At 40.8% G+C, this 16,971-nt stretch overlaps 1 protein-coding gene across 1 annotated transcript in view; it reads left to right on the top strand.

Moving 5' to 3' along the window:
• The window catches only part of VPS41 (VPS41 subunit of HOPS complex), a 135,411-nt gene that overhangs the window by 105,727 nt on the left and 12,713 nt on the right, over positions 1-16,971 (top strand). The window contains exons 17-23 of the mRNA XM_081101827.1: positions 182-274; positions 2,332-2,459; positions 3,913-4,057; positions 5,975-6,016; positions 6,178-6,228; positions 9,244-9,381; positions 14,995-15,049. Coding sequence (XP_080957953.1) covers positions 182-274; positions 2,332-2,459; positions 3,913-4,057; positions 5,975-6,016; positions 6,178-6,228; positions 9,244-9,381; positions 14,995-15,049 — 652 coding nt within the window. The remainder of the gene's footprint in view (positions 1-181; positions 275-2,331; positions 2,460-3,912; positions 4,058-5,974; positions 6,017-6,177; positions 6,229-9,243; positions 9,382-14,994; positions 15,050-16,971) is intronic.

Raw genomic sequence — 16,971 nt, 5'->3', positions numbered from 1 at the left:
AAGAAAATAGAATTCATTTGAATTTTTCCTCCTTATAATAATTTCCCAAAGTACTTTGTTGCCTTAAATGTTAAAATTGAAAATATACTTTCATGTTTTCTGCATAATTTGAGTATAGTTTGGTTTTACCACTTTTTAAAGATTTTTGTTATGTTTTGTTTTTTACCTTTTCCTTCCCTAGGCCATTAGTCCTTATTTGCCAAGAGGGGATCCAGTTCTGAAACCACTCATTTATGAAATGATCTTACACGAATTTTTGGAAAGCGATTATGAGGTATGGCATTCAGGCATGGCCATATTTACTTGTTCTCAATGGAAAATATTACGAATTTTAGAAAAAATAATATAATGGAGCAACTGGTTTAAAATTAACTGATTTGCAGTTTGTGTGTGGTAGATGAAACTGAGATAGATAAACTCTAATGACTACTAATGTTAATGATGTAGATGGTGATAATCTCTAATCCATGCAAATTTTGGAGAATCTCTTTAAGTTACCGCCTTAATAGAAAAAGGGACTCTGTGCCATTTGAAGATTTCATAAATGGAATAGCAGCTGCTATTGCTGTTTATAATCCCCCTTAATAAATCAGAACTTTCTGACATGTAAGACACAGAACTAAGTTTGCCAGAAGAGAATTACAGAGAAATTGAGGGAGTAGGAATGGAGCAAGGAATTGGAAATGATCTGTTTGCTTATTGATTAAGAGAAAGGCAGTACATAAATTGATTATCGACTATATACTGCACTTTTACATGGAAATTGTGATGTTATACTCCCAACAACACTATACACAGTAATTTCAATTTTACAGGTGAGGAAACTAAAAAATGAAGAAATTAACTAACTCGCCCAAGGCCATAACATTTAAAAAATAGCATGCCCAATTGTAGTTTAAGTTTGCAGTTTGCATGCACCCAAAACGGATTATAATTTTTAAAGTTTGTTAATTTAACACGCACTTATTCTGAAAGTATCTGTTTAGTGCCTACTACATTCCAGGAGTGTGCTAGGCACCAGCATACAAGTGTGAATGGGATGATGATCCTTCAGCAGCCACTCGTGGTCTGAGTCACAGCGAGCATGTAAACCAGTGGTTCTCGACACAGGGGCTGTTTTTGTCCTGCAGACGGGTTTGTGCTCCTGTCATTGAGTGGGCAGAGGCCAGCAGGAATGCTGTTAAACATCTCACATGCACACGATAGGCCCCTGCCACAGAGAATGCTCTGTCCTCAGATGTCAGTCAACTGCAGTCATGCTCATCTGTGGGAAGGTTGCAGTTTGGATGGGAATGTATAGCCTGTTGCTGTAGTGTCTTGCCATCCTTCCTGAGGGTCACTAGAGGACAAAGTGTGTAGGCCTTTAATGGAGACTCTATTCCTGATTCTTCTGTGATTTTCTTCTTACCAAATCCTGGTACTTTACAGAAGCAGGTTGTACCCTACAATTTTCATTTCTAAATATCATTTAAACAAATTCAAAGTAGTTTATTAAAGCATTGGTTGAGTTATTTAATATTAATATGATTTTTTTCAATAATATGAAAAGTTTTACTTTTATTTGCTGTGTTTTTCCTAAAAGTTGTTAAGGATCAGTAAGCTGCTCTACTGTACTGAGTTACAAAGCCTAAGGGCTGAAGTCAGGAATCAGGAGGGCAGAGGCTGCCCAGGATCCAGGCCAAGAATCAGTCATGGGAGAGAAACAGGATCCAGATAATCTGGGGTTTTCTATCAGAAAAGTGATAGTCAGGGTAAGAGCCAGGGGATAAGACTTGAACCAAAGTCCCAAATTCCCAAACGAAACCAGGTGTAGAGGCGGAGTGGGAGGAGGACAAGGAGGGTAACTCGTTGAAGGATGCTGTGGGACGAGCCACGCTGAGCCGTAGTGCTGGCTGTGCAGCCCAGACCTAGCGTGCGTGAGAGGCGGTGGGCGAGGAGCTGACCTGACAGTGTCTGTAGGATGTTAAAGATGTCATCCGCATGTGGTAGTTGGTCCAGAATGAGGACAGAGCAAGTCAAACCTGCATTCTCTGTGCAGTGATGCTTCATTGAAGGACCAGAGGGCATTTCTTATTTGTGCGTTTCACCAAGTAAGAGTAGAAGTGGGTGACACCACCTACGTCCCAGGAATGGTAAATAGCGATTAGGGTGCAGTCATTCTGTCTCCCGTGTCCACCCCCAAACCCATAGTCTGAAAATTGATGTGTTTATGGACCAACGTTTTCATCATAAAATTATTTTGCCTGTTTACGTGAGTACTTTTAGGCATGTCTAGACTATTTAGATCGTGATCCTATTCAGAGAGTGTGCTTCCTTTCCCCCGTGCGCTAGGGTTTTGCCACGCTGGTCCGGGAATGGCCCGGAGATCTGTACAACAATTCGGTAATAGTTCAGGCAGTTCGGGAGCACCTGAAGAAGGACAGTCAGAACCGGACCTTACTTCAGACCCTGGCGGAATTGTGAGTATGATTTGCTGCTTTTTCCAATTCCGTCTGCATAGGAAGTTTTTCATATTTTAGGTCGGCAAACTCTGAGTAGGGAGGACACAGAGGAGGGAAGGGAGCCCTTTATACCATTTTTCTATATTCCCTCTTAGTGAAAACCTTTCATGAACCTTCAGTGAACAACTGCGAGGTAAGAAAAATGTGTGCAATTGTAACGTAGTCTGTTTCCCAGAGGAGAAGAGCCCTGGTCAGCAGCACGTAGTAGAGGCAGTGGTTCAGGGAGGGCAGGGTGCTGCGTCTGAGATTACGTAGGCAAAATGGTTCCCCCAGAGGCTGTGGATTCTGTCGTTCTTGGCTCTCTAGTCAGTAAGTCTCTCAGACCTTAGACTCCTCATCTGTAAGATTGCAGGAAACAATTCCTTAGGGGATGGTTTTAAGACTTCAGTGAGATGTCATAATCAAGAACTAAGTTCAGTGCCTGGCGTTGACGTAGGGCTCCGTAAATGGAATCTGGGTTACGTTTCATATTTATTGGCTACTTTTACAAAGCGGCCCAGGCTCTGTGCTACATGCCTGTGATAGAGAGATAGATGAGGCACACCCGTGCCCTCACGGAGCTTTGGTCTAGTGCAGCGGTCGCCCACCGCTGGTCCGCGGACTACGGGTGGTCCATGAGGTCTGAAAGGTTGGCGACCGCTGGTCTAGTGAACAAGAAGCAAACTGCAGGTAATCTCAGGAAGACTCTTCCTGCTTCAGGCCCTCCTTGGCACTCCCACCACTTCTTCGCCCATCTTACATCTTTTGTCAAGACCGAGAAAGGTCTTGGCATAGAGAGAGTTGTGTTTGTGGCATTCATCATTTTCCTCTGGGAACACGGTTCTGGACATTCCTTAGGTTCTGTAGTACTAACAACATACCAAGGATACTAGTAATTCTGTAGCAGTAATGCTGGACACACAGTGCAGTTTAGGTGCAGTCGGCTTTTTCAGGAGCCAGCATAGGGAGTGAAGCAATGTGAAAACCATTGTTTTAACAGAAGAACACATTACATGTTATACAACTCCCTTATAAATAAGCTTTTGGAATGTCATTATTTCTCAGCTGAATACTGTTTATAAGAATTTGAACTGAATTTTCTACTAAAATAAGCATTTCTTTCATTTGGATAATAGGGTGTGTGGTTTTTTTTTGTCTGATATGTGGATTTCTATTTTAAAAAATTGAGAATTTCTATAAAAAAATTTTGTTGAATACTGTAAATTTTCTAAAATGTTGGCAAGATTGTGAGAAAGAAATATTTATTGGTCATGTATAGTTAAATCCCAAGGCATGGTTTCCAAAAAAAGTTAACTTTCCTCTCTAAACCTGTTTTTCATTTTCTAATATTGTAAAACATGATTTTTATATGAGTATGTGTGTTTAAGTGGAAGTATTGATGAACATTAATGTAAAACATTTTTATTACCAGGTACACCTATGATAAAAACTATGGCAATGCTCTGGAAATATACTTAACATTAAGACATAAGGATGTTTTCCAGTTGATTCACAAGCATAATCTATTCAGCTCTATCAAGGATAAAATTGTTTTGTTAATGGATTTTGATTCTGAGGTAATGTTTTTTATTTTAATACTGATAATTTAATTTTAATCCTCCAAATTTTTAGTAACTAGACATCTATCCAAATGCTAGAGTCGTTAATAAATCACTAGCTTGGCTGTATGCTGATCGTGTTCAGAATACTCTGACTATCTCTATATGTTAGGTATTTTAGAAGTTGGCATTCAGAAATCCTTTATTTGATGTGGCTTTTCTGTGAACGCAATCATAATTTGATAAAAACTTTTGAAATTATGTGTGAAGTAAATTTTTAGTAAAACAGTTCACATAATTCATAGAAACAAAGAAACTATATGCTTTGACTCATTCAACCGTCTTAATTGTATGCTCCAGAACTAAAATTTTAAGTAAAGTTTTATTCCGATCTATTTATTGTAGTTTTATTCCTTGGTATTTACAGATTTAGCTTGTGGAGTGTCCACTGGCCTCAGATGACGCTGAGGTCCAGGACTTGTGGGATGTGTTGTTTTATTGTAAGACAAATCTGAATAGTGGATTGCTTGACTAATGATGGCACCCAGCCTCTGCAGCTCACAGTGGCTCTTGTAAAGTGATACAAACTGTGTGTGTGTGTGTGTTTATAAAAGAAAGTTAATGACAAGTTCTAGTGATTGAAATAAAGAAGTTCATAAACACAGTAGTTTTTATTCAGAAAATTGAAAATTTAGATAAATCAAACAGGAGAACCTTAAGGATCTGAAAGGTTTACTTGGATTTTTTTCAATTTTATTTTGAAATGTAATGTATTTAAGGGTATTATATGCTATATTATGTATATTTGTATTATATACATATGTTATACATATATTATGTGCTATTTATTAGTCTTCACAAACTTAAACTTAATTTAAATAGGAGGTAAATATACTTTTTTTTGAAAGATGATTTTAGCCCATTTTTCATTCTGAATGAATCAAGTCTTTAGGGACTGCAGATCTAAATAGAATTAGTGCAGTTCCCAGGAAGTTCAGGTATAGAGGTTCTGCTTCTCTGGCAGAGATAATTAAGAGGATGAGGTGCTTACATAAAAAATATTACATTTGCCCATGTCCTTATGCCTCTTCATTCACCCATCCATGTGTCTCAAGAATCTAGTTTTGCAAATGTAGATGTAGAAAAAAAAATGAATGAGCTGAAATGAATTGCTATTCAAGAGTGTGAACCAAAATTAAGGAATCATAGAATTTTCTAATTACAACATACCTGAAGGATAATCTCCAAATATCCTCATATTTCAGAAGAAAAAACTGTCTGAAGCAGACAGGTAGGGAGTAGCAGAGGCAAGAACAGGACCTGGTATTCTGAGGCTCAGTCTCGTGGGTCGTGGGGTCTTGTTGCAAACACTGTCTAATTTGTGTTTTGTGACTAATCAAAGGCAGTTAAAGTAAATTGTAAAAGTCCATAAGCCTTACGTCATTTTCAGAGTGCAGGTATCTTACTTTTTCTGGCTCTTATCCTCTTCTCCACATAAGACCAGTTCCTCACATCGGTGAGATCTGTATAGGGACTTGGTCAATAATCAGGTGGCCAGAAGAAAAGCTCATTTCTGTGGTACTGGGAACAGTACTTTCTCCATAATGACTGAGAGTCACATGAGAACTTCTGAAGATACCTGAGGGGTCAAGGCTATAATATGTGTGTAAAGATATTTTGTATTTGGTGAGTGGTAACAAGATACCATTTCAGGAGTATGCAGAACACATAGACCTCAGGTTGAGGCCCATTTTAAAATGCATTCTTTTATAAATATATCACTTAATGGTGATTGTAAGGCTAAGGACCTCCTTATGTATGGCAAATAAGCCTTCTCCCTTTAACTGACAGCAAACACTATACATGTGTTCAGTGTTCTCTTCTTATCTGGCGAATTTCAATGACTGTGGCTTTTTTTTTTTTTTTAAATTTCAGAAAGCTGTTGACATGCTTTTGGACAATGAAGATAAAATTTCAGTAAGTGTCTTTTATTTTATTTGTCTTTTATTTTTTTATATGTTAGCAGGTGAGTGTCTGGGACTGTTGTAACCAAGAAGAGGACAAATGTTTATCAGATAATTTTGCACCTATATTCCTGTCCTCATAACTCTGTGTTTAAAATTTTCCTTTTTCTCCAGATTAAAAAGGTAGTGGAAGAATTAGAAGACAGACCAGAATTACAGCATGTGGTGAGCATAACCTCGTCTTCTTTTGCCCTTTAGATTGCGTAGTGGGGCACATCACCTTTCAGTATTGGGGAGAGAATCCTGCAGTGAATTCTTCATGTTAATACTCAGATTGCAGTTTTGATGACAAACAATGTTCTGTAATTATTAATGTTCAGCATGTGCTCTGAATCCAGGTTAGGGATTAATTACAGATCAGACACTTTCATTTGACTCACAAGTGATTTGTGATTTAAAAAAAGTTATATTTATTTTTGTGTTGATCAAACTGTGCCTGGGAGTAAGCACCTTCCTTCTATCATTGCTGTTTGACATAATTATAGCATAAACTAGAGGCCCAGTGCATGGATTCGTGCACTGGTGGGGTCCCTTGGCCTGGCCTATGCTCTCTTGCAATCCAGGACCCTTCGGGGATGTCAGAGGCCCAGTGCACGGATTCAGCCGATCCCTGCAGGCCAGGCCAAGGGATCCCACTGGTGCATGAATCCGTGCACCAGGCCTCTAGTATACATATAAGATCTTTGGTTAATCTCCTCCTACCCTCCTCACTCCCCCCTTCCCTCTGAGATTCATCCATCTGTTTCATATTTCCATGCCTGTTCATTGAGCATGTGCCCCCTGTTGGTCAGTGTGCATCACAGCTACCAGTCGAACAGTCGCTTAGGCTTTTATATATAGACTAGGGGCCCGATGCATGAAATTCATGCAAGAGCCTTGGCCCCGGCCCCTGCCCACCGCCGCCACTGCCACGGCCCCCGCCCACCACTGCCGCAGCTGGGGGCCTCTGCCACCTCTGCCTCGGCCCCCGCCTGCTGTGGCTTTGTCCGGAAGGAAGGACTTCTAGTCTAATTAGCATATTGTGCTTTTATTATTATAGATTACAACACCACAGAATGATCAAGGAACAGTCTTCTTTCTTCCCCCTCACCTGACAGTAATTAATCCCACTTTTCTGGGGTTGTCTTGGTGGTGGTGCTGTTAAGGCCCTCTGTTCTAGATCTTTGGGGGAATATCTTATTTGTGTGCATTGCTGTCATCATGGGAGTAAAGCAGGAGTAGGTGTTTGCTCTGTCCTTTAAAAACTGTATAAGAAAAGGTTTCAGTGACAATAGGGATTATTCTGGTAGAGAGTGCTCTTGTATCTTAGCGCACCTTTTTGTACCCCAGGAAGAGGCTCTGGGAATAGAGTATTATAGTTTTCTGTAGATGCTGTTGCTATATTGTTTGTGATTGGAAATCTCAAGATTATCTGCTGACCCAAGCACGGTGGCACTGTGCTGGCCACCCTGGCATTTGTTTATAAAACAATGATTTCGGGCCTTCTTGTGCCATGCGGCAGGATTACAGGTGGTGGGTGCCCTTGTGACAGTGTAATTATTGCAGTGGTGAAATGGTGGCCGATCTCACCCCAAAATGCTCATCTTCCTGTCAGGTAAAGGGGGGTCCCTATGCATTTGTTCCGGCTGATGTGACAGAGCCTTCCCTTCCTGCTTATGCCTCTGGGAAATAGCACTGTGTGTCCAGCTCACACGCTGAACCCAGCCGGGGCCAGTGGAGGGCAGTCGCCTCTGTCAGACCGCGTGGAGTTCTGTCTGTCTGCTCCCCCTTTCCTGCCTTCGGAAGATGCATTGGTCGGGGTTAGGCTCCTTTACTGACCCTACGCAACAGAGGATGTCAAAGGTCACCTAACTCACAGAGAGCCCCAACTTCAGGGGCAGGCGGATGCTCTGTGCTTCTTTGAACCAGTTTACTAGGGGTGCAGATGCACTTTACATGAATGGTGTGATGCAGTCTTTTAGCCTCCCGTGGGTTATGGGATGTTTGTTTACATTAACTAAACATTGAACATTGATTTCCAATTTCTGTGTGATGTATTGATAGACTTAATCTTGCCTCTAAATACCAAATGAATTACTCATTTCCTTTGAAGTCCATTAACTGTTTCAGACAGCTAGGGAAAGTAATCAGTTTTGAAAATTAGTTTAGAATACCTGTTCTCTTCTTGATTTTTAGTTGTTATTTTTATCTTTAATGTCACCAGTACAGGCAGCAAATCATTGCAAACACAGACTCTCAATAATCCTAACAGAGGAGATATAGAAGGTATGAGAATTAATTGAGCGCTTACTGTTCGAATTTTTAAGATCATATTCTTGTCCATGACTCATCTACCCCCTTTTATAGAAAGGCAAGAATTTTTATGATCTAGAAAAACCACTAATCAAGGGTTTTATTTCTGCAGCAAAATAGATGATGATGACAATGCTAACAACTATGGTTGACCCTTGAGCAAATGCCAGCGTTAACGCACAGAGGTGAAAATCATGTGTAACTTTTAACTCTACAAAAACTTAACTATAGTCACTCCTCTGTATCCTGGGGCGACTGGCTCCAAGACCCCCTGTGGTTGTCAAAGTGTGCACATGCTCAAGCGCCTTTTATAAAATAGCGTAGAATAATGCATACACTCAGCCCTCCACATCGTGGTTCCCCAGCTACAGATCAAAAATACTGTGTTTGATCTGTGGTTGGTTGAATCCCCAATGCAAAACCCCGGATATAGAGGGCTGACAGTATATTTATTGAAAAAAAATTAACATGTAAGTGGACCCACACAGTTCAAATCCATGTTGTTCAAGGGTCAACTGTACCATCACTAGCACTTCTGTAGTGCTTAGTGTATGCCAGGCATGGTTCTGAGTGACTTACAAATGGTAACTCATTCAAACCTCACAGCAGCCCAATGAGATTTTTGCAGGTAAAGAAACTCGGTCACAGAGAGGTTAGTGACTTGCCCACTGGATAGTAAGTGGTAGAGCCAAGTCACTCTGGGCCAGAGAAAGTCAGTCTCCTTGTTCTGGCAAAGATATTTCTCTTTCACATTCAGATTTTTTATTCTTGTAAGCTGCTTTCCCTCAGCCTCACCAGGGAAGCTGTTTAGAATAGAAAATTGGGATGTTAAACAGGTATTGCTTTTCTTATTTTAATATTCATGGTTTATCCCTTTGTTCTTTTTAGTATCTACATAAGCTTTTCAAGAGAGACCATCATAAGGGGCAGCGCTACCATGAAAAACAGATCAGCCTTTATGCTGAATATGATCGACCAAACTTACTTCCATTTCTCCGAGATAGTACCCATTGCCCCCTCGAAAAGGTAAGTCACAGCTCCCCCAGTCACACACTGCAGGTGAAGAAGTTGTCCTTGTGGGTAAGCTGCTGGTTATTCTGCTCTTCCTGTCCCTGCTCGTCCGTCCCTCTTTTGGGGGAAGACTGTTGCTCTAAGCAGTAGGTTTGGTTGGGGCATTCTGATGAGAGGTAAAGATCCTGTTGGATTAGATTTTGGTAAGAAGCCCAAGTATTTCTGTGCCAGGTTTCATTGGAATAAAGGATTAATCCAGGGCCTAGTCGGCCATAGAGCAGACACTGTGTCAGGAGCCTGAGTCAGTGTACCAGGATCAGCATGGACCAGAGGCAGCCTGGGAGGGAGACACAGACTGTCCTGAGCCAGAAGCACTTGCTCCACTCAGGACTCAAAGTTGATAACTCAGCTCCTACGCCCTGGCTGCCTTAGTCACCTTGAGTGTTTCTGTATGCCTCTCTCACTCTACAGTTCACTTCTCTAGCATACTGCATCCCATTATAATTATAACCATAATTATAATTATATTTTAGCCTTTTCCCCCAGTATCTTGTAAATTCTGCAAGGATAAGGAGTTTTTCTCACTCATTTTGGTGAACCCACACCTGTTAGACACTTACTGTGTGTTGCATCATGAGCAAGTGCATAAATTAATACAAACAAGGTTCTAGTGAGGGATGAATAGGAACTAGCAAGTTGAATGTACCTGTAATAAATAAATTATAAATACTTCCTGTACAGGTACTAGAAACTGGGCAATCTAAGGCCATAGGTATTGTTTCCCATGATTCTTATAACATCTGGAATGCTATTTAACATGTATAAGTGTCTTATTAAATAAATTCAGATGGCGAGGTAAAAAGTACTTTATAACCAGCAGTATGTATCAACAAAACAAAAAAAGTATTTGACCCAGCTTATGTGCACTCACAACCTAGTTTCTTCTTCAGCCCATTATGATTAAATGTATTAGATTTACTATAAACAGTTTCAGCTCAATGGATTTTCAAAATCTGTTGAAAAAAAAATCTTGCCTGCATATTAATTTATCAAAAACTTTAACATTTTATACTTTGGCCCTAAGACATTTTCTCAAAAAATACATTTGGAAATACATCATCTTACTCTAAAAGTAAAAGCAAATGTTCTCCCTCTTTTCTAACTACAGAATCTGTAATCTAGAAAAAGCTGGGAAATGCAAAGTTTGTAGATTTTCATTAAAGAAATTTAAAGACAAAATTAGATAAACTATGATTGATAGACTCAAGGCTAGGTAGAAATCATTATTTAATTTATTATTGATAAGGTTCTTGTTAGTTACTCCAAACTATGTTCCTTACCATTGTACTACATCAGGAAAAGGAAAATTAAAATATTTTTGCAACATTTTTTACTCAATTTCTGTCATTCCTTTTACCTTTATTTTTACTACTATCAGTATTCCACTTTTACCTGTATGTCCTATTAGCTTTAAAAAAAAAAATCTTAGTTTCCATACTCCTTCCTCTAGAGGGAGCACTATGGCCCAGGAACATTCAAGAATCTAAAATAAGGAGGCATGATTTTATATTGCACTGTGTCAAGAATAGAAAAATTATTTGAACCAGAAATACTTTTCTCAAAATTTCTAGAAATTACTCTAGAGTCTCTACATTCTCAAATATGAGAAAGGATAATTTAAGATACTATTAGGAACATAAAACACTTAAAATTCTGTGATATTCAAATTTCAGAGACTCACATTATCTTTGAGCTTGGTGTCACGTATCTGCTTGCATTCAAGAACCTTCTTGACTTCAAACTTGCCTTTAGGTATCATGTTGTACATGAATGATCATATTTGATAGTTTCCTAAAAGCTTTCAGCAGTTTTATCCTGTAGAATGTTCTGCAGCTGAATATTTGAAAAGTGGCTAGAGAGGAACTGAATATAATAGATTTTAGTAGCAACATGTAGAAAGTGGCTGCTGTCTGGTGTCGCTCAGGAGAGCCTCCAGACTGCGTGTGGTTTGAGACAAGCATATTCTCAAGCATTTGCATTTACTCAAGAAGAGGGCGGGTGGGTGGTTCTGTTTGAAACATCTGCTGGCACTTCAAAGTGTCAGTAAATTTCCAGGTACATAATTGATTTTTGGATACCTTCCAATAATAAACTACTTTAGGCAGCATATTCATCTTTATTCATATTGTCTTTGTCTGAGCATTCTACCTATCCAGTTGTGTTATTACCATTATCTGTTTACCTGTGAATGACACAGTCTCACTAAACTATAAACTGTCCATCTGCATCTCTGTCTGCTAGCACACATCTGGGCACTCGCCTGGTTTCTCATTTTTTTTGTTAAAATAGTCCCAGGTCCTCTGACTTCAGATTTTTGCTTTTTCTCTTACTATTTAAAATTCTCACATGTGTATCCTGACTCTGTTCTACTATCATCCCAGAAGAGTTAAGAGCTGGTAATAAAGTTCTGTTGTTTAGGATGATGATTTATAGGCATGACGGTATAGAGAGAGGTGGACCATGAACCATCTTTTTAACCAGAATGAATGAGGAGTGCCGTGGCTGGGTGGCTCAGTTGGTTGGATCATCATCTCCTACACAGAAAAGGCTGCAAGTTCAGTTCTTGGTCAGAGCACATATCTAGGTAGCGGTTTTGATCTCCTGCCTAGGTGCATGTGGGAGGCAATTAACCGAAGTCTGTCTCTCTCTCTCTCTCTCTCTCTCTCTCTCTCTCTCTCTCTCGCCCTCTCCACCCTCCCTTTCTCCCTCCTTCTCTCTCTAAAAATCAATAAAAAGATGAAGATTTTAAAAAAAAGATGAAGATGGAATTTCTAAGTGGTAGTTAGGATTAGACTCAGCCATGAGTGATAAAAGTTCCAAAATAATAGTGGCTTAAACAGAGTAGCAGTTTAGTTCTCTGTCGCACGGAAGTCCTGGTGGGGTGTTCTGCTGGTGGTGCGTGTCACAGGGTCCGAGACCCAGGCTCTTTTCTCTTGCTCCCCCACCTGGTATGACTTAGACCTTGTGATGTGAGCTAGTAGCATCCATGTTCGCAGGATTGGATTGGATGGAAGGACTGAAAATGAGAGCGAGAAGGGTTCACCGTGCTGCTTCTTAAAGAGCACCCCAGACGCTTCCACGTTTCTGGTTCATCATTGGGGAGGCTTGGAGATTTTTTTTTTTTTAATTTTGGGCAGTTCCCCACCTGAAATCTTATTACTGTAGAAGAAATGAGTAAAAGACACTGGGGGACAACTAGTTATCTCTGCCATGTAACTTTTAAAGGAATCTTGTGAGAAATTGAATTAACAGTGTTTCCTCCTCTTTGTGACCTTCAGGCCTTCTCATTTCCTCACTGAAATGATCTGTGTACTTTAAACGCCATCCTAATTTCATTGCCATTCCACAGGAAGGTGTTCTTTGTTTTTTTCCCTTTTTTATGTTTCATTTGGGTTTTCCCGCCCTACATCATTGATCTCTATGGTCAACATTTTTTTCCTCCCTTTTAGTTGTTAATCTCCAATCATGGACATAGACTTAAATATATATTTTACTCAAAAAATTTTAAGTCAGAAATCAAAATGTCAAAACTAGCTCCTGCTGTCATTTCCCAAGATGGCCCATTGAGCTGAAAGGGCTGAAGAACTTAAGCTGTTCTTTTTACCTCCTTGGTTTTGTTTTTAAAGTAACCTTGGCTGGTTGTTTTTAACTGACTGCTCTAACTGTGCAACCCAGTGATCTTCCTCCTAAAACCTTTTCATTTATTGAAAAAATATTTATTGTACACCTATGAGCCAGATGTGTGCAGGTGCAGTGAGAGTGAGTGCCTGGGGTCTGGCGTGATGTGGGTCCAAGGAGGCTTTTATCTGAAGGACCTGCCAGGGGTGCAGAGTGGAGTGGGAGGGCAGCCCTCGAGGCCGAGGGGCAATGGTAGAGAGATGAGCAGGGTGTGAGGCGTTACTGCACAGAAAGGCGGGGCTTCCGAGGCCACAGTAAAGATTCTCAACTTTAAGCAGAGTAACAAAATAAGAAGGGTCCTTAGTAGGCATGTGAGTGAGGTTACAGTGAAGGCTCACGCATACTGCACCCGTTCAGATGCCCCTCTGAAGGGCCACACCAGAACTCAGGTCCTGTATTGATGCGCATAGCCCTCTATTCATGCTCCCCTGGTCATGAGATTCTGTGTTGTCACTGCTCCCTGGTGGACTCGTGCTGCCTCCACTTCTACTGAGCCACCTCCATCTCCTCCTCATCTTCCTTTTACGTGTCATCACCATCATCAGCATTTGTATTTCTATCATCGTTGTATCTCCAGCCAATGACTCTCTAGTGCACAGCAGAGTATATAGTAAATTTGTGTCCGTTCATTTAGATGATTCAATTGTTTATAAGCACATAGTGGTGGTGTTTTTCACACTCAAGGAAATGCTATCACCTATATAGTCCTTCATTTCTTCACTCGATCTCCTCCTTCTTGATTGTTAGATGTGTTTTTCTCTCACTTTTGACAAATCCTTGAGCAGAGTTATTTTAACTCTGAGAGCTGCAATAGAAATATTCCCGGTACTTAGTTATTTATGTACCAAATGTTTACTGAGCTGTGATGTGCACTCAGTACTGAGGGCGTGCGCAGTGAGCAGCATCCTTTCATGCAGCTGCATCCCATGGAGGGAAACAGCTCCACCACGGACAGTGGAGCAGCTGGGAATGGCAGTGCTGTGAAGGAGCTAAGCAGCAGAAAGCAAGAAAGCTTGGTGGGAAGGGGCCTTTCAGCATCTTGCTTTCTGCCTTTACCCATGGAATGCGCTAAGTCAGTGATGGCGAACCTTTTGAGCTCGGCGTGCCAGCATTTTGAAAAACCCTAACTTAACTCTGGTGCCGTGTCACATATAGAAATGTTTTGATATTTGCAACCATAGTAAAACAAAGACTTATATTTTTGATATTTATTTTATATATTTAAATGCCATTTAACAAAGAAAAATCAACCAAAAAAATGAGTTCAGAGGTGACACGCGTGTCATAGGTTCGCCATCACTGCTCTAAGTTGTCTCAAATATAGGGATGAGCAAAAGTCAGTTTACAGTTGTAACATAAACATATAATACAATAATGAGTAGACAATAATACAAGAATAAACTCTGCTGCCCAGTTGGTGTTGCTCAGAGGTTGAGCGTCAACCCATGAACCAGGAGGTCACAGTTCGATCCGGTCAGGACAATGGCTTGATCCCCAGTACGGGGTGTGCAAGAGGCAGCCAATCCCTAATTCTCTCTCATCATTGATGTTTCTATCTCTCTCTTTCCCTTCCTCTGTGTGAAAATCAATAAAAACATATCTTTTAAAAAAAGATTAAACTCTGCTTTGCATATTCATAACTCTAAATCTACTTTTGCCCACACCTGTACGTTACCGTTTGAATTGTATAGGGACCAGTACCTCTCTGAGAGATAAGTGGATCCAGACACCAGCAAACCTAAGGAGAGTTGCGTTTTTGTTTGTTTGCTTTGTTTTTTTTAAAGTGACGCAATGGAAAAATTCTTTCAAATTGTGTGTTTAAGTGACTCTATTAATATTTGTTCTTGTCTGGTAACCCATGGTAACATTTTTGTCCTGCTTTATTTGAAGGCTCTTGAGATCTGTCACCAGAGGAACTTTGTAGAAGAAACAGTTTATCTTCTAAGTAAGTAGTTTTCTCTCATTTTGGTCCCCATAAACCAAGAAACGGGGTGAAAATGTGATATAAATTATCTAAGAATTGGCATAGGTTTTAGAGCAAAGTAATATAGAGGTTAAAACCTCTTTGTATAAGGATTTAATACATGAAAAAGGAGGATTCACAGCTCAATAGAGAATGAAGAGTTATTTAATAAATGCTGTTGAGGTATCATATTAGTATTGTGTAACAAACAAACACATCAGCTTCTATTACCACCATCTTGATAGAAAATAAATAATGTTCATTTTCAAAAATCACACACACCCTAAACAATGGAGGAAATGCAATTGAACATCATAATTTTCAAAAGAAAGGGAGAGTTTGTAATATGATCCAGCTGTCAGTTGTCCCTGGTCCTCTGGCTCCTATTTCCACCTTTCAGTTGTCTTAGAAGCAGTAGAGAACTTACAAGGGAAGCATAGTATCCTTTTTAAGTTATAAAAACTTAAAAATGATATACACACTTTTAAAAATTAGCCATTTTTAAAGATATGAACTGTGGGAATATTTGTAGGAAAAGCAAAATGCTATAGAAAATATAACAAATGGGATGTAATTTTACTCACAGCCAGCTGTTTGCTTTAATAATGGCTGCCCTGAGTGAGAAGGACTCAAGATCCATTACTAGCTCTTGCGGCAGGCCAAGGGCAAGGATAAGGGCAATTGCCCACAGCCAGGCAGTGGCTGTACTTGCTCTGAGTAAAGCTTTCTGCATGTATTATATTAAAAACCCATGGAAATTGATAATAAAACCATTAAAATGCCAGTAAATGAATGAACACAGTGTATAAAGATAATCAAAGTGAAGCATAGTTGGTAAAGAGTTATTTCATGAGAGTTACTGAAAGGGTTTCCCCTGAACTGGGAAGAGAAGGAAAATGAGGTCACTGTCTGATCATTGAGGTTGTGGTTGGCACACAGTGTATCAGAAGAGCAATATGCAAAGCTGCCTAAAGAGGCAGAATGACTCCAAGGCCTTTATTTATTTACTTACTTATTTTATTTATTTATTTTTATTGAATTTAATGGAGTGACATTTATCTTCTGTATAATAAGAGCATAAGCAACTGTTACGGTGGAACGACCAGAATGACCGGTCACTATGATGCACACTGACCAACAGGGGGCAGATGCTCAAATGCAGGAGCTGCCCCCTGGTGGTCACTGCGCTCACACAGGGGGAGCGCCGCTTAGTCAGAAGCCGGGCTCACAGCTGGAGCCTCTCCCACCTCCGTGGCAGCGCTAAGGAGCAGCGAGCCAAGCGGTAAGGGGCAGTAGCAGGCAGGCAGTAAGGAGCGAGGGCTCCCGGACTGCGAGAGGACACAGGCCGGTCTGAGGGACCCCCCTGTCCCCAGTGCACACATTTGGTGTACTGGGCCTCTAGTATATATCTAAGCCTAGGTGACAGTTACAGTGGAATGACCGGAACGACCGGTCACTATGATGTGCACTGACCACCAGGAGGCAGATGCTCAACGCAGGAGGAAGGGGATGGGGGCTCAGCAAGGCTTGGAGGCACATGCTATGGCCCAGGGATCCCAGGAACCGCAAGCCCAGAGCTTGCTTTCCAATAAATAAAAAAAATCTTTTTTTGAAAAAAAGAAAAGCTGCCAGACTCCGCCACCCTGAGAAGAGCAGCTCCAGGAGGAAAAGGCCTCCCCAGGCCAAGCCCAGCCTGGCTGGGCGCAGCAGAGGACCATGCACTGACCATGGCGGCACCACCTTCCTCTCCCTCCCCCCTCCCTTCCCCCTCCCCCCCACCCCTCGGTCCCACTGCTCACAGCAACTCACCGGTGGTGTGCCGGAAACCCCTTCAACTCCAAAGCCGGTTGTGCCGACAGCTGCTCCCCATCCTGCTCCATGGTGGACACAGTGCTGCCAGGCTG

This window comes from Myotis nattereri, assembly GCF_964212035.1.
Source record: "Myotis nattereri genome assembly, chromosome: 11".
Taxonomy (NCBI): domain Eukaryota; kingdom Metazoa; phylum Chordata; class Mammalia; order Chiroptera; family Vespertilionidae; genus Myotis; species Myotis nattereri.
Note: the sequence above shows the minus strand (reverse complement) of the source record. Positions and strands in the feature narration are given on the sequence as shown.